This window comes from Portunus trituberculatus, chromosome 50, assembly GCF_017591435.1.
Source record: "Portunus trituberculatus isolate SZX2019 chromosome 50, ASM1759143v1, whole genome shotgun sequence".
In the NCBI taxonomy this organism is placed as follows: domain Eukaryota; kingdom Metazoa; phylum Arthropoda; class Malacostraca; order Decapoda; family Portunidae; genus Portunus; species Portunus trituberculatus.
In genome coordinates, this window is record NC_059304.1 from 17,648,486 (window position 1) to 17,670,985 (window position 22,500).

The 22,500-nt window shown below is 45.4% G+C and overlaps 2 protein-coding genes across 8 annotated transcripts in view; one reads left to right on the forward strand and one right to left on the reverse strand.

Moving 5' to 3' along the window:
- LOC123499791 overlaps positions 1-298 on the reverse strand; it is an 11,996-nt gene extending 11,698 nt beyond the window's left edge. The window contains exon 1 of the mRNA XM_045248274.1: positions 179-298. Coding sequence (XP_045104209.1) covers positions 179-232 — 54 coding nt within the window. The 5' untranslated portion in view covers positions 233-298. The remainder of the gene's footprint in view (positions 1-178) is intronic.
- Positions 1-22,500, forward strand: part of LOC123499789 (NACHT domain- and WD repeat-containing protein 1-like) — a 52,672-nt gene that overhangs the window by 1,272 nt on the left and 28,900 nt on the right. For 5 of the 7 annotated variants that reach the window (XM_045248266.1, XM_045248270.1, XM_045248273.1 and 2 more), the window contains exons 1-2: positions 1-681; positions 5,393-9,611. The exon at positions 1-681 is cut by the window's left edge. In XM_045248266.1, coding sequence (XP_045104201.1) covers positions 9,550-9,611 — 62 coding nt within the window. In that variant the 5' untranslated portion in view covers positions 1-681; positions 5,393-9,549. Of the gene's footprint in view, positions 682-3,598; positions 3,676-5,392; positions 9,612-22,500 lie in introns of all 7 variants that reach the window. The other 2 variants (XM_045248268.1, XM_045248267.1) reach the window with 2 other exon arrangements.

The following is a 22,500-nucleotide window of genomic DNA, read 5'->3' on the forward strand; positions in this document are numbered from 1 at the left end:
CGTGAGAGCCGTCAGGAGTACGACAGGCTGGAGCATGCCCGGCAACGCTCTCCAAGTCGAGGGCGATTTTGCAAACTGTTTCGTTCATATAAACAAAGATTTCGAGTCCGTAATCCGCAAAGGCGCGTAAAAATCAACTCGTAAAACTGAACGGAGGTGAGAGTCAAGTTTTGTTTACTCGAACATGAAGAACGGAGAGGAGGGAGCCGACGATCGCCTTGCACACCGTCATCCGCGCTGAACACTATCACTGGGAACAACCTAAGCTTCACAGCACTCGGGTGTTCCAAGTCTGTCCTGATGTGCGGCGGAGAGTTGGCGGTGTCGGCGAGCGGCAGACAGCAGCAGGCGCGGGTAGTGGGCAGGCCAAGGCAGTGACAAAGTGGATGCAGGAGTCCTCACGTCTCCCCGCACCAGCACCGCGTCCGCAGCCAACACCTGCCTGCCCAGCACTACCCGCTCTGCCCAGTTTCAAGTCTCTGCCGCCATTTTGGGCTGCCCACTGGTCCACACGAAGGATCCTGAAGACTTTTGCGCGGGAAACTAGCCAACTGTTGCTTGTAACTTGAGGTTGGCTATCTGTCCCGTCCCTTCTGGAACTTGTGAACCACCAGCTACGTGGGGATCATCGTCATCTTGTCCGCCACACGACTCAACACGTGTGTGCTGCCTCCGCTTTTCGTAAGTATTCTCTTTTGTTGGGCAGTGGTCAGGCCCCGTGCAGGTGTGTGTGTGTGTGTGTGTGTGTGTGTGTGTGTGTGTGTGTGTGTGAGACCGCCAGGCTGTGATTGCCTTTTCCATGGACCATGTTATTAGGTTTCTCCTGACGTTGTGAGGAGCTGCAGGGACTGACAAATCAGGCCACAGAAACGACCAAACACGTTCCCGCTCCTCTTATGGTGCATTCAGGAGCCGCAGGCCTCTTCATCATCCACCATGAGCACCATAGGGCGCTAGCAACCAGCAGGGTCCGTGACATACTGCCATTAACCATCACTGCAACAGAAGCCTGGATTTGGTCTCAACTTGAACCATTTCCGTCACAAACCCAATGTTTCGAACAAGGATGCGGGGGTGAGTAGGGCGGCTGACGGGACAATATGCGAGGAAAGAGTTACATTATGCTATGGTTGGTGCATGCCATGAGGTGCCATGAGGTGTCAGTAGGGTTGTTTTGTGCCACATGTTGTTGGCAGCCGTGGTGGCGGGCGTGTCGGCCCTTCCCAGCAGACGTATGGTGGCAGGGAGAGGGAGAAGGGGAGGCAGGGGACGGGGAGGCTCTGCTGGCCCCGCCCACCTTGCTGACGTCAATGTCCCTCCCTCTCTTTCTGTCTCTTCCTCTCCTAAACACTTTGGCCTTCCCCCATCCCCGACTCAACGCCCCCCCCCCTCTCTCTCTCTCTCTCTCTCTCTCTCTCTCTCTCTCTCTCGGGACGTATGGAAGAGCTGACCACCGTTACACACGCTAATCTCTTAATCTCCGTTGCTTACAGGTGTTACACAGATGCAGGTGAAGAGAAAGAGTGAGTGAAGGATGGCAGTGTGTCTCCAGGTGCTTGACTTACTCTCTCGCATGCACACCTTTACCTGTGTATTGCACGAGATCTGTTTGTTTGTCTTACCTCTCTGTCTGTCTATCTTTCTGTCTGGCTATGTATTTGTGCGTTTATCAGTTCGCGTATGTATGTCCATCTACCCATTTATTTATCTATTTATATTTTTGTCTTCCTATTTATCTGTTTACATCTGTCTGTGTGTTTATTTATCAATATTTCTATCTGTCTGTCTGTCTGTCTATCTTTGTCTATCCATCTGTCAATTTGTTCATCTATTTATTTATTTATCTGTTTATGTAACTATCTCTTTGCATATCTATCTATCTATCTATCTATCTATCTACCTGTATGTCTATCTATCTATCTATCTATCTATAACTATCTCTTTGCTAACCAGTCTATCTATATATCTATCTATCTATCTGTATGTATGTCTATCTATCTATCTATTGATCTATGTATCTATCTATCTATCTATCTATCTATATCTATCTATCTATCTATCTATAACTATCTATTTGCATACCAGTCTATCTGTATATCTATCTATCTGTTTTTATGTCTATCTAATTACATATCTGTCTATCTGTCGATAATTATCTATCTTTTTACATATCTATCTATCTATATCTGTCTATATGTATGTCTATCTGTTTATCTATCTATCTGTCTATTTGTCTTTCTATCTGTATATCTATCTATCTATCTATCTATCTATCTATCTATCTATCTGTATATGTATCTATCTATCTATCTATCTATCTATCTATCTATCTATCTGTATATGTATGTATCTATCTATCTATCTATCTATCTATATACATCTACCCATCCGTCAAACCATCTATCCATCTGTCTGTCTATCCATCCATTCATCTTGATCTATCCATCGGTCAGTCAGTCAATCTACCTATCTATCTATTTATCTATCTATCTATCTATCTATCTGTCTGTCTGTCTGTCTGTCTGTCTGTCTGTCTGTCTATATATCATTGTATGTATGTATGTATGCGTCACATACAATATCTGTTTATCTTTAAGTCGATCAGTTTATCTATCTAACCATCTATCTACCTATCTATTTATCTATCGACCCATATCTGTCTCTCTGTTTATCTCTCTCTCTCTGTTCATCTCTCTATCCATCTATGTGTCTCGTAATCTATCGGTTTCATTATCTATCTACCTATGTCTATTTGTCTGTTTCCCAGTGTATTTTGCAGGACAGAGTCAAGTGAAGCATGGATGAAGCCAATTGTGGTTTAACTTTTTTTTTTTCGCTGGCTTGGACGTAGATTTGTTTGTCAGCTTTGCGATGGTTACGTGTCCTCCCGGCGGTGTACTGAACATGTGAGCTCCTCTGAGGCCAGTTGTGGTGAATGACTCCCTCCGGATATGTAGAGCTGTACGGTCACGGTCAAAAGTCTCTAAACGCGTCACTCACTCTCTCCTCCGCTGCCTTGATGTTCTTCATTCTTGATTTGTCTCATCTAAAAACTAAAAGATTCAAAGGAGATCAGAGGACTTTAAGAACTGAAAGAAGAGGTTAAGTACTAATCACTCAAAGAAAGGTGTTAAATTCTCAAGGTCAGTAATCAGGACAGAAAAAAAAAAAAAAATAGCTCATGTTTGATAAAAATTATATTATAAAAAAATGGACTGATAGATAAATGGAATAGACTCAGTAATCAAATTGTTAATGCTGAGTCAATAGGGAGCTTGAAAAGAAGATTGGATACATTCTTCGGTGAGGCATATATGTGGATATACGTGTGTTTCGTGAAGGGACTGCCACTTATAGACCTGATGGCTTCTTGCAGCTTCCATTATTTTCAGACATATATCCTTATGCAACACTGCTTGACGTTTTGGGTATATCTTCCTGTTGAGTGGGCTGGATGGAAGCAGCCTTGATGGTGGTAATGGTGATGAAAGTGGTGGTGGCGCTGATGGTGGGTTACTGTCGCTTAGGTGACCGTAAAGCATCATCAATATAATGTTCTTAGCGGAAACACTCAGCTGTTGACTCTGCTACTCCCCAGGTGTGGCCAGACGCTGCTGCCTCCAAGCCCCGCCACCGCCACCTCGCTCACTGAGGACCGTTTTGTAAATAATGATAGTGAGACTTGCTACTATTACTTCTACTACTAATAATACCATATGCACCACCACCATCACCGCCTCCACTACCACTACTACGTCTTGAAACCTCCCTCTTAAATGATTTAAAGTCAAGTTATAGGAAGTTGGAAATACGGAAGCAGGTAGGGAGTTCCAGACTACTACTACTACTACTACTACTACTACTACTACTACTACTACTACTATCTATCTATCTATTTATCTATCTATAACTATCTATCTATAACTATCTATTTGCTAACCAGTCTATCTATATATCTATCAATCTATCTGTATGTATGTCTATCTATCTATCTATCAGGGGGGGGCGGTTGAGTAGGGGATGGGGGAAGGCTAAAGTATTTAGGAGAGGAAGAGACGGAAAGAGAAGGAGGGACATTGTACTACTATTACTACTACTACTACTACTACTACTACTACTACTACTACTACTACTATATCTATCATTTCTACAACATCAACAATAACAACTACAGCTACTACTACTACTACCACTACATTAATAGAGTGGGCTTGAGAATGAGGGAAAAAAGATAAGTGTGAGAACAACAGCAGAGGAAGAACGTCTATATGTAATTTGGCGCCTTCGAAAACAGTCACACCGAAATCTAGAAGTGTGTAATTCACTGTTTTGATCTGCTGCAGTCTCTGACGAGACAGCCAGACGTTACCCTACGGAACGAGCTCAGAGCTCATTATTTCCGATCTTGGGATAGGCCTGAGACCAGGCACACACCACACACCGGGACAACAAGGTCACAACTCCTCGATTTACATCCCGTACCTGCTCACTGCTAGGTGAACAGGGGCTACACGTGAAAGGAGACACACCCAAATATCTCCACCCGGCCGGGGAATCGAACCCCGGTCATCTGGCTTGTGAAGCCAGCGCTCTAACCACTGAGCTACCGGGCCGTGTGTGTGTGTGTGTGTGTGTGTGTGTGTGTGTGTGTGTGTGGGAGTGTGGGTGTGTGGGAGTGTGGGTGTGTGGGCGTGTAGCTTATTGCATCGTCACTCTCTATTCTATTAAGCGTGAAGGAATGGAATTAGGGTTCTGATGAGGTTCGTAATGGTGATGATGATGATGATGATGATGGTGGTGGTGGTGGTGGTGGTGATGGTGGTGGTAGTGGTGGTGGTAGTGATTATTATTATTATCATTATTATTATTATTATTATTATTATTGTCATTATTATTATTGTTGTTGTTGTTGTTGTTGTTGTTGTTGTTGTCACTAATACTACTACTACTACTACTACTACTACTACTACTACTACTACTACTACTACTACTACTACTACTACTACTACTACTACTACTACCATTACTACAACAACAACAACAACAACAACAACAACAACAACAACAACAACAACAACAACAACAACTACTACTACTACTACTACTACTACTACTACTACTACTACTACTACTACTACTACTACTACTACTACTACTATTATTATTATTATTGTTGTTGTTACCACCACCACTATTTTTACTACTACTACTAGTACTGTTGCATCTATATATTATTCATACATTACCAGTAGATGAAGCCTGCAGTTAGGAACACACACACACACACACACACACACACACACACACACACACACACACACACACACACACACACACACACACACACACACACACAATTACTTGGTTAAATTGGCTCATCATGTCTTTCCAGGAGTCGTGGGCGGATCCTCGGGTCTCCCTCCTCGTGAGTGTCACCACGCACGCCCACCACCACCACCACCACCACCACCACCGCTATCACCGCCACCACCACGCCCCTGCACGCCCTGGCCTCGCCCCGCCGCTCCCACCAGCAGGCCCATCTCGGCAGCTACCCTCGTTATCACCGCTACTGGTATTCCGCAGCACGTATTATATTTACAAGTCAACTGCCTCTAGACCAAGTTCTGACTACAAACTCCTCCTCGGTGCCGCCCTCCAGAGCACCACCCAGCAACCCACAGCCCACCCGCCATCTCGCATCCCTCACACACTCCTGTTGAAGTTCGCAGTGGGTTCCATAGCGTGCTAAGACCGCCTGAGTAGCGACGCAAAGGCTACAGTCCAGCTTATATGGTTCTTATTGCCGCGCCCCCGTCAGGACCTTACCAGCATCATAGTTGCCACCACCACAACCACCATCTCCGCTCTCCCGCCACCCTGCCTTGCCCTTCACGCCTCGTCTTGCGCCTCACGTAGCAGCTATAGATCCTCGCGACTTGTGTGTGTGTTGCAATGACGATTATTAACTGTTAAATTGATAAGAAAGCACGATTTGTATATGCTGGTGAAAGAGGAAGAACTTTATCCATTGCCGTAAATAAATATTCGTAAGTTGTATTATTGACTTCAGCAGCCTCGTGCATAAGTACCACCGCCACTCAGGCACAGCGGGGAGAGAGGCGCGAAATGATCCAGTGACATTTACCGCCACGATTAAAAACTTGTGAACGTTTATCGAGATTGACTACCGATCGATATCCGTGATCGCAGGGCAGTCCTCGTCTCGCCACCCACCAAGCGCAAGTGGATGTTAACTGATGAATTAGGCAGTAAATTCAGTGTTAATTCAACTTCCTCACCAACCCTTTACCTGTCAGCCCCTCATACCTGTGCCTAGTCACCTCCTCCCCTCCCAAGCCCAGCCAATACTCCTGCCTGCCGCCCACGCCTGTCTCTCCCCGCCCTCATTTCCCTGACATGAGTGGGCGGTAAGAGTCGTGTGCTGTTTATGACATCACGACAAACCTAAACTGACGGGAGCAAGATCTTATTTGCTGGGGGTTGATGCTTTCCTGACGCAACACCTCCCTCCAACCCAACCCCAACCTGCCCCGCCCCGCCCTGCCCTGCTCCGCCCCGCTCCGCCCCGCCCTGTCCAACACCCCAGAAACACCGGTGTGGAACCATTTTCTCCCCCACGTCACAAACGCACACTCACTCACACACACACACACACACACACACACACACACCATGACAATAGTATTTCTTTTTGCCTAATCTGAAACTAAATTTTCCTGTACAAGTCCTTACACATTTTCAAAGGTTCATTTATCTGTCTTATGGTTATTGAGTGACCACCAAATTGCTCATTGTGTTGCTGACTCCTCCCTTCATTCTTCAGACCATATTATCTGACTGACGTTCATACTTGATGCTCCATTCTTCAGTAACGTTAGACTGAAACCCACACCGCCAGTTTAGTTCTGATCTGGTGGTTTCGAGATATAATTTTTCCTTTAATACTCGCCGCTGTCAGACTCACGGCCATCTAAACTGTGTCATTGCCCACTACTGACCTCCACCTCCCACAATCCCCCTTGACCCCTGCCCATACACAGCCCACACAACCCACGGCAATCTCACCGCCACAGTCCTGACCTACGCTGTGCCAGAGTGGGAACATCACTTTCACTCAGCATGCTGTAGTAATTTCCTATTCCTGTAACACTCGAGGCTGCGATACAAGATAGTCGAACTCACCGGGCAGTTCGCGAGGTGCACTTGCAGGTGGTGGGTGGCGTGGTGAGTGAGAGGCGTCATTGTCGCCGCCAGCAAGCAGTGTTCGGGCCGTAAGTCGCCGGGTGCCCCTGGCCGTGTTCTGGGCTGCTGCAGGAACCGTGTGTCACTCGATGCGCCAAACCAAACACGTCCCGCGCATGCCAGGAGTCGTCTGCGCATGTTGAAGGGTGCGCCTATTCCGCCTCCCGACCTGCAACGCACTCACCATACTCACGGGATCGCAGGGCCAGAATCAGCGGCAGCATCGCCTCAGCAGTGGTCAGGCGGCCGGCGGCTGCAGCACTATCCACCCCGGGGCCTCCATACCACTGACGGCAGCAGCAGCAGCAACATCAGGAGCAGGAGCAAGGGTGCGGGGCAGCAGCGTGCAGAACACTCCCTTCGTGACGCCATGAAGACACAAGTGGTACAAAAAGGTGCCCACGCGTTTCGTCTTCCTTTCCAATCCCGCGACCTATGACTGTCCTCACCTGGATGTCAGCACACCTCAGCTGACACTCCTTCTGGACGGCTGACTGTGCCAAACTGAACTTCACGTACTATAACAAGACGACAAATACGAAGCTGAAGAAACTGAAACCGAGGCGTGAAAGTTGCTTCAGAGTGTTCTTCCAGGCGGCGTGAGTCCAGGGGTCCAGGGCAGCGTGACAGACAGCCTTGGCGCCACGGACAGGATCAAACCCCACAGACGTTGACAGTTAACTCCTCCGATTGAAAGCAGTATTACTAGTATCCAAGTGCCAAAACGAGAGAAACTGTTGATCGAATTTAAAGTCTTCTGTATCAGTTAGTCGTGGTGTGTGTGATGAGGATAGAAGTGCTACGAGGGAATAAGGGTACTCAGACTAGTAGTATTAGTTCACCAGTAGTATAGCACCGGTGTTGTCGGACGAGGCACTGACGTTGAACGCTGCACTGTTACTGTTAACCTCTGATAAGCTACGTTAGTGGCGTCAACCGGTAACGAAACAAACCACTGCTCACCCGAATCAAGAGGCGCATCACCTTATCAGTATTGCCATCGTCTTCCTGAGTCTCGCCGCGGCACACCAGCACAGCAAGACCAGCCACGCGCCATGCACAGACCACTCCACGCTAGGGGATCAAACTTGTCTTCCACCTAACATTCACAAGGCGCTTCTAATACCCTTGACGTAGCCTCTTGCACTCCCGCCCCCTCCAGCCGGGCAGAGGAGACACACGAGGACTGCACATAAGAGTCTGGTCAAACGTGAGACCTTTATAAGGGGTCTTAGCTGCCTCGCGACTGCCGTGAAGAGGTGATAGAGGCTAAATGAAGTCTGCATGTCACGTGGTGTGTGAAAATAGAGGTTTTAACTATTGAAAAAAAAAAACTTTGATTATATTGTGAAGGAAGAAAAGTACCTAACTGTTTGTCACGTAAAACAAGCGCATTATTAGTTTTGCAAGAATGACTGAATTTTTCTGAGGCAAAACGTTATTGGAAAGAAAAGAAAAACAATAAACTGTCAGAAAAGGTCAGCAGACGGGAACAAGTGAAGATCATAAAACAAAACAAAAAAGGAAAGAAAAGAATTACAATTGGCCAAGTGACAAAAGTATATGCACACCAGGAAACAGAGATCAGGACGAGCCGGTTTTAGGGCGTTAAAGTTAAAGTGGCTTCCGAGAACAGCATGCAGTACACGAGGTTGAGGAAAGGAACGTGTTTACTACAAGGGAAACCAAAGCAGGCCTCACTATAAGAACAGAGATCGTCAGACGTACCTTGAAGTCACACAAGCTTGAATCTCACACGACGAAAGACAAAAAGAATAGAATATTGAGGAACACAGTAAGAGAGGGAGAGTGAGAGGGTGTAACCAAACAAAAAATCAGGAAGTAAACAGAGAAATAACTAGATATATACAGTAATAGAATCAAAAGCTAAAGAAGAAAAAAAAAAAAAATAAAGCTTAGAAGAATCTTTATCAAATCACATGTATAAGAATAAAAGAAAATATTAACGAAGAGGAAAATATTGTAAGAGAACACGCAAAAATAAAAACCAAAGCGGAGAGAGAAGGAAAAAAAAAAAAAAACAGAAAAACAAAGACGTGGCAGAAACAGATAGTGTAAAGAACAACAAAAGAAGAAGAAAAGAAGAACAACAGAAAGAAGAAACATCAAATAGAAAAAAAAATAGTGCTGAAACAATAAAAATAAGAATCCAAGAAGAGGAAGAAGAACAAGAAGAAAGAAGACGAAGAAGAAGAGGAAACGTGAAGCAGCGGGTGGCGGATTTTGAGAAGCTCTCGACCACTCTCGCCGTGACAGTCAACAATGGGGAGCAGCTGTTCGTCGTCGCAATCTCTCAAGGACAATGTCTCCGTCAAGAGCGAGGAGTAAGTAGCCTGTGCCTGCTTCTGTGCATGCCGGGGGTGCGTAGCAATAGTCACGGATAGAGTAGAGAAGTGCATGCAAGGAAGAACTGTTTGTATATGAACTGTGGGAGGAAAAAAAAAAAAAGTAAAAGAGATGAATATATGTGTGAAAGTAATTTGTATGGAGACTGAACGCTGGAGCAATCAAAGAGAGGACTGCATGTGTGAAGGGACTGTTTGTAGAGACTGAACCGTGGGAGAAGAAAAGAGGGAGTGTTTGGATAGGGAGAAGTAGAGTCTCTTAAGCCGTAGCCATCCCCTTGGGGTACACGAGGCGTCACAGATAGATAGGGGGAGCAGGCAGAGGGATGAATATGTAATTTGAAAAGATTACCACTGATCTTTTATCGTAGCTGAAGAAGGGAAGGAAGGGAAAGAAGAGATTAAAGAGTACATACTAACCGAAACTCGTGAATAAGTTATCTAAAGAGTAAACAAACAACGCAGCGTGACCAGAAAGATAACACGAGGGAATAACAAGCAAAATGTACTGTAGCCGAAGAGAATGAAGAAGAGGGCAAGGACTGAGAGGCAAATATCAAGCAAGACTCGTGTTAATGAAGCAGTTTTAGGAATTTAACACGTAGAAGCATCGGAGACAGGAAGGACAGGGAGGGAGGGAAGGAACGGGGGATTACGTGAAGCAAGGTCCGTGTTTAGGATGGTCTATGAGGACTCTGACACGGGCATGTAAGCAGAAAGGAACTTATCATGTGTGTGTGTGTGTGTGTGTGTGTGTGTGTGTGTGTGTGTGTGTGTGTGTAATGTTTTAAAGGCGATCATGTGTTAAGGAGGGGGCAGCTTACTCAGTATTTATCAGTGTGATCATCGATAGGAAAAGAGAGAGTGTGTTTGTTGAGTGTTTTGTTACAGTAGAGGCAAATTAGTCCGCCGTCACAAGTGTTGACTGATACGGAGAAAAGAGATATTATGTGGGTTGGATTTAGTTGTGGACTCGTCTGAAAATCCCTTCCTACCTACACTTTTGATGAGCCAGGCTAGGTTATGGTATGTTAATTCAGTTTACTTCGCCTTACCTTGTCTTACCTTACCTTACCTTACCGTTCCTTACCTCACCTTACCTTACTTTATCTTATCTTTCCTTCCCTAACCTTACCTTACATTACCTTGCCTTACTTTTACTTAACCATATCTTCCCTCTCTGTTATTACTTTGTGTATGGTCACGGTTGTTGTTGTTATTGTTGCTGTGTGTGTGTGTGTGTGTGTGTGTGTGTGCTTTTAAACAATTTATTACCGCTAAAAGTGTTTGGATTTTTTTTTCAGTCTATAGTAACTCTCTCTCTCTCTCTCTCTCTCTCTCTCTCTCTCTCTCTCTCTCTCTCTCTCTGCCTGTTGCACGGTGCTATCTTCTTCAGCCGTGAGAGAGAGAGAGAGAGAGAGAGAGAGAGAGAGAGAGAGAGGATGAGGAGTAGGAGGAGACGGGAGGGGGGAATGGGAAGAGCAGCTACAAAACACCCACTCATCTTTCCTCAATCTTTTTTCATTAATTTTTTTATTAGTATTTTCTTGCTATGTCTAAGGCGTAATATGTGTGTGTGTGTGTGTGTGTGTGTGTGTGTGTGTGTGTGTGTGTGTGTGTGTGTGTGCGTGTGACGAATGACAAACCGTAATGTGGAATTTTTATTTATTAATTCATTTGGTCTTTCCTGTTACTCAAACATCTTAGCATCGGTAGTGTTACTTATTCACACACATATTCACCAATTCATTTATTCATTCACTGACTTGTTTAAATAGAATAAGAACAACAAGCGCTACTCTCACCAAGAAAATATTCGAGCCAAATCATCTTGAACAGTATATAGCCTTGTTTACTCTCGCCCCCTCTACATACACAATAAGAGCACCAGAAGGACAGGTGGGCTTAGGGAGACGTAAATCTATCATATTTCCTTACTGCATTTATTGTTTTTTTTTTCTTTTACTTGTGTGTGACGTACAATTTATCACACTTCACTCACGGGTAAATCCTCGACCCATCACACCTGTCCTTCTCCCACACACCTGCAAGCCACCCCAGCCATCCCTCTGCTAATTCATTTGCTCCGCTGCCATCCTTCATTCCTTAGGATCATATTCTGAAACACATCTGCTCCACACCTGCACTTCACTTCAAAGTCTCCAGTTGAAGTTACAAGTGTTTTTAAAATGTGTGTGTGTGTGTGTGTGTGTGTGTGTGTGTGTGTGTGTGTGTGTGTGTGTGTGTTTATGGTTTTAGTAACAGAGTAACAATATTTCCAACTTAACCCCTTCAGTACTGGAACACATTTTTACCTTGAAATTTGTGTACGATTAGACCATTTTATTGACATTAGGAAGGGTCTATGGAGGTAAGAAGATTAATGGCCACAGTCCTCACTATTTCAATCCCCCACATAAATTTCTGAAGCTGTACAAAATCGCCGAAGAGTAAGCAGAATGAATATGGACACGTGTCATGGGGTTAATAATAAGAAAAAATACACTTGAGATGTTTAAAAATAGCAGTGGAGATAAAGCAAAGAGTTTCAGAGCCCCAGCCTTATTACCCTTCATGGCTTAGTTCAAATTAGATAGTGTAGATTTTCATGATATTGTGGTGGCTAAAATATTTCCTGCTATTTGTTCTTCCTTTTAATTTCATCGTGTTCTCTGAGGGCCACGACAGGGAGAGGTAGGGAATGGCAGAGATAAGGGAGAGGGTAAGGCATGGAAAGACAGGACTAGATAGGGAATGGTAGAGATTAGGTGGAGTGAGGCATGGTATGACTGGGGAAGGCTGGGCAGGAAGGGTTAATTAAGACAGGGGAAGGCAGGATAAGGAAAACAAAGAAAAAAACATGAGAATATTAATGAAAGATGCAGGTTAAGACAGGGGGAAGGCTGGATAAGAAAACATAAGAAAATAACGTGAAAATAGCAATGGAAGATACTGTCACGTGCCACCTTAACCCAACCTAACTTGTCCTATTTTAAACATTAAATTCTGAGCAACGTTTCACCTTCACACAAATTCCTCCCTTAATTATTCTTTCTGCAGGCTCGTGTTATATTTTTCGAGGCCCACATTTATTCTTTGTACGAGAAATCAGCATTAATTATCATCTCAAAGTCCCCCATTTGCATTTATTTTTTTCTATTCATTGTTCTCAGCCAACTGCCTCTCGGTACACGTTCCTTGTGTTGAGCTTTCTTTCTTCTTTTATCCATTTGTTTGTGTCGTGACTCTGTTTCTTTCATCTTCGTGTTTTTTTTCCTTCCTGATTTTCGTCTTTCGGTATGTTTTTTATTAGTCGTGTTTTTTTCCTCTCGTCTTCATCCTTCTCTCCTCCTCCTCCTCCTCCTCCTCCTCCTCCTCCTCCTCCTCCTCCTCCTCCTCCTCCTCCTCCTCCTCCTCCTCCTCCTCCTCCTCCTCCTCCTCCTCCTCCTCCTCCTTCAAGCACTACTACGACTACGACTACTACTACCTCTTCTATTGCTATTACTACTACTACTACTACTACTACTACTACTACTACGATTACTTATTCTTCTTCCTCTTGGCTTTCCTTTGTATTTCTTTGTATTCCCTCCTCTTCCCCTTCCTTTTGGTTTCTCGTTGTTTTCAAATCGTTCCCTTCTCCTCTCTTCTCCTCTTCTCTCGTCTTCTCATCTCTCTTTCCCTTACTCTCCCTCTCCTCTCCTCAGCTCACGCGTGACCTCTCACCTATGAGAGGTAGATGGCCACGTACATTCCAAGTGAAGCATTCTTTAAACGATCATACCACCTGCGTCTGTGTGTGTGTGTGTGTGTGTGTGTGTGTGTGTGTGTGTGTGTGTGTGTGTGTGTGTGTGTGTGTGTGTGTGTGTGTGTGTGTGTGTGTGTGTGTGTGTGTGTGTGTGTGTGTGTGTGTGTGTGTGTGTGTGTGTGTGTGTGTGTGTGTGTGTTGCCTATCTTTCTGGTTCTGCGTTTTTTCACCTCCTTTCTCAGTCAGTCAGTCAGTTAGTCAGCTAGTCAGTTAGTCAGCCAGTCAGTCAGTTAGTTTGTCAGTTAGTCAGTCAATTGGTTTGTCAGTCAATTATTAATCCATCAATCTGTCTGTCTGTCTGGCCGTGTTTCTGGTTTGTGTATATCCTATCCTTCGAGACGTAGTAGTATGAGGTATGAGTAAATAGCTAAACAGATATCCTTGTTAACAACTGATGAGTCCTGTGATCTCTCTCTCTCTCTCTCTCTCTCTCTCTCTCTCTCTCTCTCTCTCTCTCTCTCTCTCTCTCTCTCTCTCTCTCTCTCTCTCTCTCTCTCTCTCTCTCTCTCTCTCTCTCTCTCTCTCTCTCTCTCTCTCTCTCTCTCTCTCTCTCTCTCTCTCTCTCTCTCTCTCTCTCTCTCTCTCTCTCTCTCTCTCTCTCTCTCTCTCTCTCTCTCTCTCTTCTCTCTCTCTCTAAGCCACATCCTTTTCAGATTTTTATGATCAAGTACGTCAGCGGCGGCGCAGCAATCTCTGTATAGAAGAGGCAATCAGTCTACAGATGGGAGAGAGAGAGGCGAGAGGGAGAGAGGGAGAAAGGGAGGAAGAGATAGGGCAGAACGGGATGGTTTGCCTTGGTGTTGCTATTGGACTTGATAGCCATCCTCTTTGATATCACCTCATCGCCTCCTTCCAAAAGACCGCTCTTCTCTTCACGTGCCAACCTTTCGCTTCAATATTCTCCGCCAAGAAGTCGCAGACTCGTATTCGACCGCTGCCACCAATTATGTGTCTAGGGACTCTTGGTGGAGGTGCTGTTTTATGATATAGAATTAGAAGATGAGGGTTGATCCATTGACTCACTAATAGGGCGGTTGTATGTATGTAGTATCGGTGATGAACAGGTTTTTCTCTTCCCCATGTAGGTTTTGTGATGTATGATAAAGAGAGAGAGAGAGAGAGAGAGAGAGAGAGAGAGAGAGAGAGAGAGAGAGAGAGAGAGAGAGAGAATCAAGGTAGTTATCGAAGGCAATCTAATTAATTAAGGACAAGTTATTCGATCAAACACACACACACACACACACACACACACACACACACACACACACACACACACACACACACACCGCGTAGTGTAGTGGTTAGCACGCTCGACTCACATTCGAGAGGCCCGGGTTCGAGTCCCGGTAAGCGGCGAGGCAAATGGGCAAGCCTCTTAATGTGTGGCCCCTGTTCACCTAGCAGTAAATAGGTACGGGATGTAATTCGAGGGGTTGTAGCCTCGCTTTCCCGGTGTGTGTTGTGTGTTGATGTGGTCTCAGTCCTACCCGAAGATCGATCTATGAGCTCTGAGCTCGCTCCGTAATGGGAAGACTGGCTGGGTGACCAGCAGCCGACCGAGGTGAATTACACATAAAAAGGCCAGGGCAAGGGAGGGCAGGACAGAAGGCGCACCGTGTCAATGATAGGCGGGATAATACCTGCACTGAGGAGGTTTCCCAGGTACATCATTAAAGGGGGCGGTGCGCGGCTGTGACTGGCTGTCCGCTCCTACCCCTCACTGCCTACAACACACACACACACACACACACACACACACACACACACACACACACACACACACACAGGATTCTTTGTGTGTGTGTGTGTGTGTGTGTGTGTGTGTGTGTGTGTGTGTGTGTGTGTGTGTGTGTGTGTGTGTGTGTGTGTGTGTGTGTGTGTGTGTGTGTGTGTGTGTGTGTGTGTGTGTGTGTGTGTGTGTGTGTGTGTGTGTGTGTGTGTGTGTGTGTGTGTGTGTGTGTGTGTGTGTGTGTGTGTGTGTGTGTGTGCGCTTCTTGAAATCTTACGTTTTTCGTCTAGGAATATATCCATCCACCCTTCACCTTGTATGCTTCCGTCACTCTTCTTACCACCCACATGAGAGAGAGAGAGAGAGAGAGAGAGAGAGAGAGAGAGAGAGCTTAGGAGAGACAGGGGGATCGGGAGGCAGCCCATATTATACCTGCTCTTGCCGTGGTCAGCAGCCTCAAAGAACTCAGGATATTGGAGTGTGGGAGGGACGTATTATACCTGACCGGCCCATGCCAATATAATGCTTAAGGACTATATTCTGGAGCAGCTCTGTCCGCACATCCATTACATTTAAAAGGCTCTATCTTGAAACCCCACAATTCACACTAGAGCCTGTTAACCCTTTCAGTACTTAGACGCTTTTTACTATGATTTTTGGGTGTAATTAGACGATTTTATTGACATTAGGAGTGGTCAGTGGAGGAGAGAAGATTAATGGCCACAATCTTCACTATTTTAACCATTACACAAGTCTCTGAAGCTGTATAAAATCGCAAAATAGTAAGCAGAGTGAATATGAAAACGTGTCCTGATACTGAAGGGGTTAATACCTGTTGAGATTAGGCACGAAGGTGTTTGAGAGTGTGGCCTTGAGATTTCGTTGATATCGTTGATATCATTGTGACCCTTGAAGACATTTGGGCACAGACCAAAGCAGGGATGAAAGGGACCTGACAGGGAACTTGTCTGGCTCCTGCTGACCAGTGTGGTGCTAGAGGATACCTGATGACTAACACGATGGTATTCTTAAATTCTAACTCTGTTCTCACATTATTTCATAAGGTAAAGAGTTATTTTATAAGGTAAAGTTTTCATGATGTTTTATCCGAGTGATGATACAGTTTCGGTTGAATTAGTATTGAAATCATGCAAACCTTCTAAAGCTTTAAGTGATACATACACTGGAGCATATTATGATCATGCGAGATAGATTTTTGATACTACAACCTTAAACACTAACGAGAGGACAACGAACTTAAGATCATTTCGACCTAAGGTTCAGTGCACACCTCATGACACATGGAAGCATGCACCGACACCTCTACCTCCCCCTCCACCACTGCCATTACCACCACAACAAAAACAGAGACACAAACAATCGTTGGTGGCCGCACTTCCTGCCATGTCTCCAGGAATTGTACGATCGTAGCGGACAGATGAGCACCACGACGCATCCTGGTTGCCATGACGCTCGCCGAGACAGTTCGTCCTCCAGCATAGACGTGGGCGGCGAGGAGCACAGACTCCCACCTCTCCATGAACCCAGGAAACACCCGTCGCTGCAGCAACACACCTCATGCACACTTCATTACTAGAGCAGTATTCTCAAACGTCTTGGCGTTATATCTTGATTACATTTTAACTTAGCGTAGTGTAAGCTAATGGGGTTTGTTGGTTTTCTGCTTGTTTATATATTTATATACGTATTCATTGAGTTTAAGGAGGATTTCTGCATCATCGTTGGGAATAAGACATCGACGAAAGGGTGACTAATATCCCTGATGAGATAAGTGTGTTATAAAGGCTTGCATCTTTTCCATGACCCTTGTGGTTGTTTAACTTCCATTCACAGTCTGGAGGAAGCAATCATCCTCAATACGAAGCAGTTGATTAGTTCTGCATTAATATCTATTCTTTTACTTCCATTAGGTAGTTTTACGTGTCATGGAGTGTAACGGTAAATATAAAGAAATGAAACAAAGAGAGAGAGAAGAAATATGTTCCCCCAAAAATAATATTAAAAGAGATTCCATGAAAGCTGACCTGTTCAGTTCAACGCATAGACATGAGATCCACTGACCTATGTGACATGACGCTTGGAGAAAGTGTACTGAAAAACTTTCCTCCATTAATTAGCTGAACTCGAGGAAAAACCGGCACTTTTACACAGCCGCGAATGAGAGAGACACTTGGACTCCTCGTATGTGTGAAAACTGCATGGATTTGTGAGCAGTAAAGTAGTGACATATGGCGTAACCCGGCACCTCAACCCCTGCGATACCACTAGACCCCTCGCTCTCTAGCCCCTCACCCCTTCTCCTCTCATTCTTTCCCCTTCCCACTTTCTCCTTGCCCTCTCATCCCTTTGCACACCTCACACCTCTCTCTCTCTCTCTCTCTCTCTCTCTCTCTCTCTCTCTCTCTCTCTCTCTCTCTCTCTCTCTCTCATCCCCAACCTTCTGATTCCTTCTCGTCATATCCTCATCTCTTCATTTCCTCAACCCTGGTCCCTTTTCCTCTTTTCCCCTTACTCTATCATCCCTTCTCCCACCTCATACCTCCTTCCTTCATCCCCAACACCCCTCTGATCTCTTATCGTCATTTCCTCAACTTGTCCCCTCATCCCCTCGTCCCTTCATCCTCTCATCCCCTTATCCATCGCCCCTCCCCGGCCTGACCGTCGCCATGCAGCTGTCCGTCCTCACTAAGAACGTCATCAATTTGGGTGTGAAATATTAATTAAGTTATTATATGAGGGACTACAAGACTTAAGTTGATTCTCGGTCAAGTGAATTCAGGCCATCAGCTTCCCTTTAAGCTTCACGAGGCTCGGGGAACTCAAGAGAGAGAGAGAGAGAGAGAGAGAGAGAGAGAGAGAGAGAGAGTGAGTGTGAGTGTGTTTGTGTAGGCATTCGTGATCTTTTTAATGTGAGTGACTAAACGTGTGAATAAGAGCATTTGAGTTCAGGTCAGCCTCTCGTTTGTTCTTTATTCTGGTCTGTACAAAAGCAGGATCATATAGGCTTGAGGATGTGAGGTGTGTTGAGTGTATTTTGATCCTTGCGTCTTTCGTTATCATTATCATCGTTATCGTCAATCTTATCTTTATTTCTAACTTGACTTTCATCTCTAACTTTGTATTCATCTTCAGCTTAATCTTCTTCTTCATTATGTTCACTTGTCATCATCATTATCACCATCATCATCATCATCATCATCATCATCACCAAAATCCTACTCCTTATCACCACCACCACCACCACAAACAACAACAACAACAACATCAACAAACAACATTCCCCTTCCCCTTACTCCATTCTTTCTCATCTTTCACATCCCCCACTACATAACAAACAAACTCACCCTAACACACACCAACATACCCCACAAACCCACCTCCATCAACCATCCTCTTATCACCAAACCATCTACTGTAGTTCACCCTTTACGCCTCGTTTTCTATAATACTTTCACCCTCTGTGCTTCCCTCCAACTGCCTGCACAAAACCCAGTAAAGGAAAAAAGTATATGGAAAACACCGACTGGTATAGTACAGCACATCGGTTCATGAATGTAGGCAGATAGAAACACGGGCTAGAAGTATGTGATGGAATATGTAGGAGGGAGAACGAGGGCGAGCGATGGAGGGGCCGAGTAGAGAGAGAGAGAGAGGGAAGGGAAGGGAAGGGAAGGGAAGGGAAGGTGGGGAGCAGCGTGGTTCAGAAGAGGGAACCGGGAATGGTAAAAGTAAAAGAGGAAAAAAATAAAGAGAGGGAGGCTGAAAAAAGAGGGGAGAGGAATAATGGAAGTTTGGAGGGTCCCAGAGAGAGAGAGAGAGAGAGAGAGAGAGAGAGAGAGAGAGAGAGAGAGAGACAATGAAGAAAGAAGAGATAGAAGAAAGGAGAGAGGAAGAGAGAAAATGAGAGATGGCAGGAAGGAAGCAAGGAAGTAAGGAGAGGAAGAAAAGAAACAGATAAAGAGAGGAATAGATAGAAGGAAAAGAGTGAACCGACAGAGAGAGAGAGAGAGAGAGAGAGAGAGAGAGAGAGAGAGAGAGAGAGAGAGAGAGAGAGAGAGAGAGAGAGAGAGAGAGGGATCATACCTGCGCCTAATTAAATGCCTTAGTCGCCGGCACCTGGACAACGACCCTGTGACCTCTAAGTGGCTAATGGCATCGTTAGTGACCACCGCAACCCAACCCTCCCCTCGCCTCACCCAGTCCCGCCCCGTTCCGCCCCGTCCCGCCCCATCCAGTCCCGCCCCGCCTTGCCCCGCCAGGACACCACTTCCTGAATCCTGAATACTGAACCAGGGCGAGCTGTGGATTTTTGTATCTTGGGATGTTTTGAGCGTGAGGAATGAATGAAGGGAAGGACTGGAGGAGAGAGAGAGAGAGAGAGAGAGAGAGAGAGAGAGAGAGAGAGAGGGAGAGGGAAAATGCTTGACGATAAACGGAAAGGGAAAACGAGAATGAGATGAGAGTAAGGCAGAAAGAAAAGTGAGAAGGGACAGAGCATGGATAGAAAAAAAAGGAAGGGATAGGAAGAAGGAGGGACTAAAGGCAATGAAGGAAGGGAGAGGAAGGGCAAAGGGGGGGGATAGGTTAGACAGGAGGGAATTAGAGGAGAAATAAAAGAGGAAGAGAATAATGGGGAGTCATCACAGGTTACCAGGCACTGTGATACATGGGGAGTGGTGGGAATGGTGGATGGGTGGATGGAGGTGTGGTAGGTGGGTAGAATAGGTGGATGAGGTACTAGGCATTGAGGAAGTGGTAGGGGAGGGAAGGTATAACTTGAAAGAAATGGGTTTTAACAGGTGCATGGGACAGGTAGGCAATGGGGTAAGAGAGTGAACAGGTAAAAGAACAGGTAGATGGAAAAGGATTATGTCGGATAGATGTATAGGTTAGATGAAGAGGAAAGTGATAGGGAGACTGGATAGATTAGGTCAGTTGGGGGATATATGAGAGAAAGAACAGGTTAACGGAGGGCTGGATGTTAAGGCTACGTGGGTGAGGAAAGTGATTGGAAGATTAGACCACTGATAGGATGGTTGGTGGATAGATGAGAGATGGTGCCGCAGTGGTACAGTGGAACCATGCGTGCTTTGGGGTCCTAGGGGTCTGCAAGCACACGGGTTCGAATCCTGTCCACGGTCCGAGTATAGGTTGGGTTTCCTCAATCGGGGCAACGGTTTCCTAGCGGGTGAGCTTTGAGATAGGAGGTACCCCAAAAAGTACCCTCTTTAGCCCATAAATTCCCGTGAAAATCCCAAATGGTATAAATAATAATAATAATAATAAAAAAACAGGTTAAGGATGAGTTATATGCATGGGTCAGATGGATGAGGGAGAAGAAAAATGAAACTTGTGGTAAATCATCTACATTCACTGACATGTGTACTCTAATTATACACACTGTCACATACTACTTGAAGAAAAATATAAAATAGTTGAACTAGTCTTATTTTATCTTTTTCTGTCTATCTCTCCGTCTATCTGTGTGTCTGTCTCTCTGTATTTATGTCTATCTCTCTGTTTATATATCTGTCTACCTATCTGTCTGTTTATCTGTATGTTTGTTTCTCTGTTTCATCAGCGTAAACATCACGCCACACTGCCCGCCACTAGTTAGTTAAATGTGGCAACCAACATCCGTAGACTTAATACAACGCTCTTTTCCCCTGTTTTGTTCGCATGTTCATATAATATTCATCATTTCCAAGCTCTCTCTCTCTCTCTCTCTCTCTCTCTCTCTCTCTCTCTCTCTCTCTCTCTCTCTCTCTCTCTCTCTCTCTCTCTCTCTCTCTCTCTCTCTCTCTCTCTCTCTCTCTCTCTCTCTCTCTCTCTCTCTCTCTCTCTCTCTCTCTCTCTCTCTCTCTCTCTCTCTCTCTCTCTCTCTCTCTCTCTCTCTCTCTCTCTCTCTCTCTCTCTCTCTCTCTCTCTCTCTCTCTCTCTGTGTGTGTGTGTGTGTGTGTGTGTGTCATTTGTAATTCATATGTATAACTTTAAGAGACAAATACGATCTATAATTCACTTCTACGTCATATTTTATACATTTTTTCTCTGAATGTTACAAATGTTTAAAAAAAAAAAATCTTTATCCATTGCATACACTTGGGAACATTACCAGCCACGGTAGGGGAGAGAGAGAGAGAGAGAGAGAGAGAGAGAGAGAGAGAGAGAGAGAGAGAGAGAGAGAGACGGAGAGACAGAGAGACAGACAGAAACAGATTATATCCTTATTTTTTTTTTTTCTTTTTTTTTTATTTCTTTCGTTTCTTTTTCTATTCCACAGTGGCACCTTAACAGTTTTCGTTGCGTTTCTTTGCGCTTTCCTTCACCATAAAACAAACAAATAAAAAAAGAAAGCAAGAAAGGACAAAATAAGAAAACACTACATCTTTATATACTTTTTTTGTGTAGTCTTGCATTCGAACGGGATCACAATACGAAACAGAAAGGACGGACGGACGCTCGCTCCCCGCCTCGTCCATCAGAGCTATGAGTGATATGTGTTGAACTGGACCAGGGGAGGTGGGAGAAACAACAGGCCAAGGTGGTGGTGGTGGTGGTAGTGGTAGTGATGGTGGTGGTAGTGGTGCTGGTTGTAGTGGTGGAAGAATGCAAGAGAGAGAGAGAGAGAGAGAGAGAGAGAGAGAGAGAGAGAGAGAGAGAGAGAATGTGTCAAGTCCTCCGCGCCACATGAGTCTCCTACACTTGAACTAAATGAGCCAACAAAGTTACATCTTGGGCAGCATTACCGGCAGCGTGGCGCGGGGCCGGTCCTGTGTGGTGGATGGGCTGCGGGGACCTGGGCTGGGAAAATGGGGCGTGAGAAGAGCAAGCGAGGCGTAATGGGCCACACTGTTATGGGCGGCAAGGTGGTGCTGAAAAATGTGAGCAGCAGCAGCAGCAGGAGGAGGAGGAGAAACAGGAGGAAGAGCGGGAAGAGAGGAGAGGAGAGGAGTGGAAGAACAGGCATGGAGGAACGGGAGTGTTGTGTGATGCATAGTGGGAATGAGACACTCCCGCTTCCTGCTCCTGCTGCTGTTGTTGTGGAGGGCAGTACACACACACACACACACACACACACACACACACACACACACACACACACACACACACACACACACACACACACACACACACACACACACACATAGTCACATATATTGTGCATTATCAAAATGCATCATTGAAGTTCTTGTTTTGCCCGAGGACGCCAGTGTGTGAGGAGTGGGCATCGGTGGTGGTGGTGGGGGTGGTGGTAGTGGGGGTGGTGGGGGTGGTGGTGGTGAACGGGCCCGCCAGTCAGTGTGTGCCTG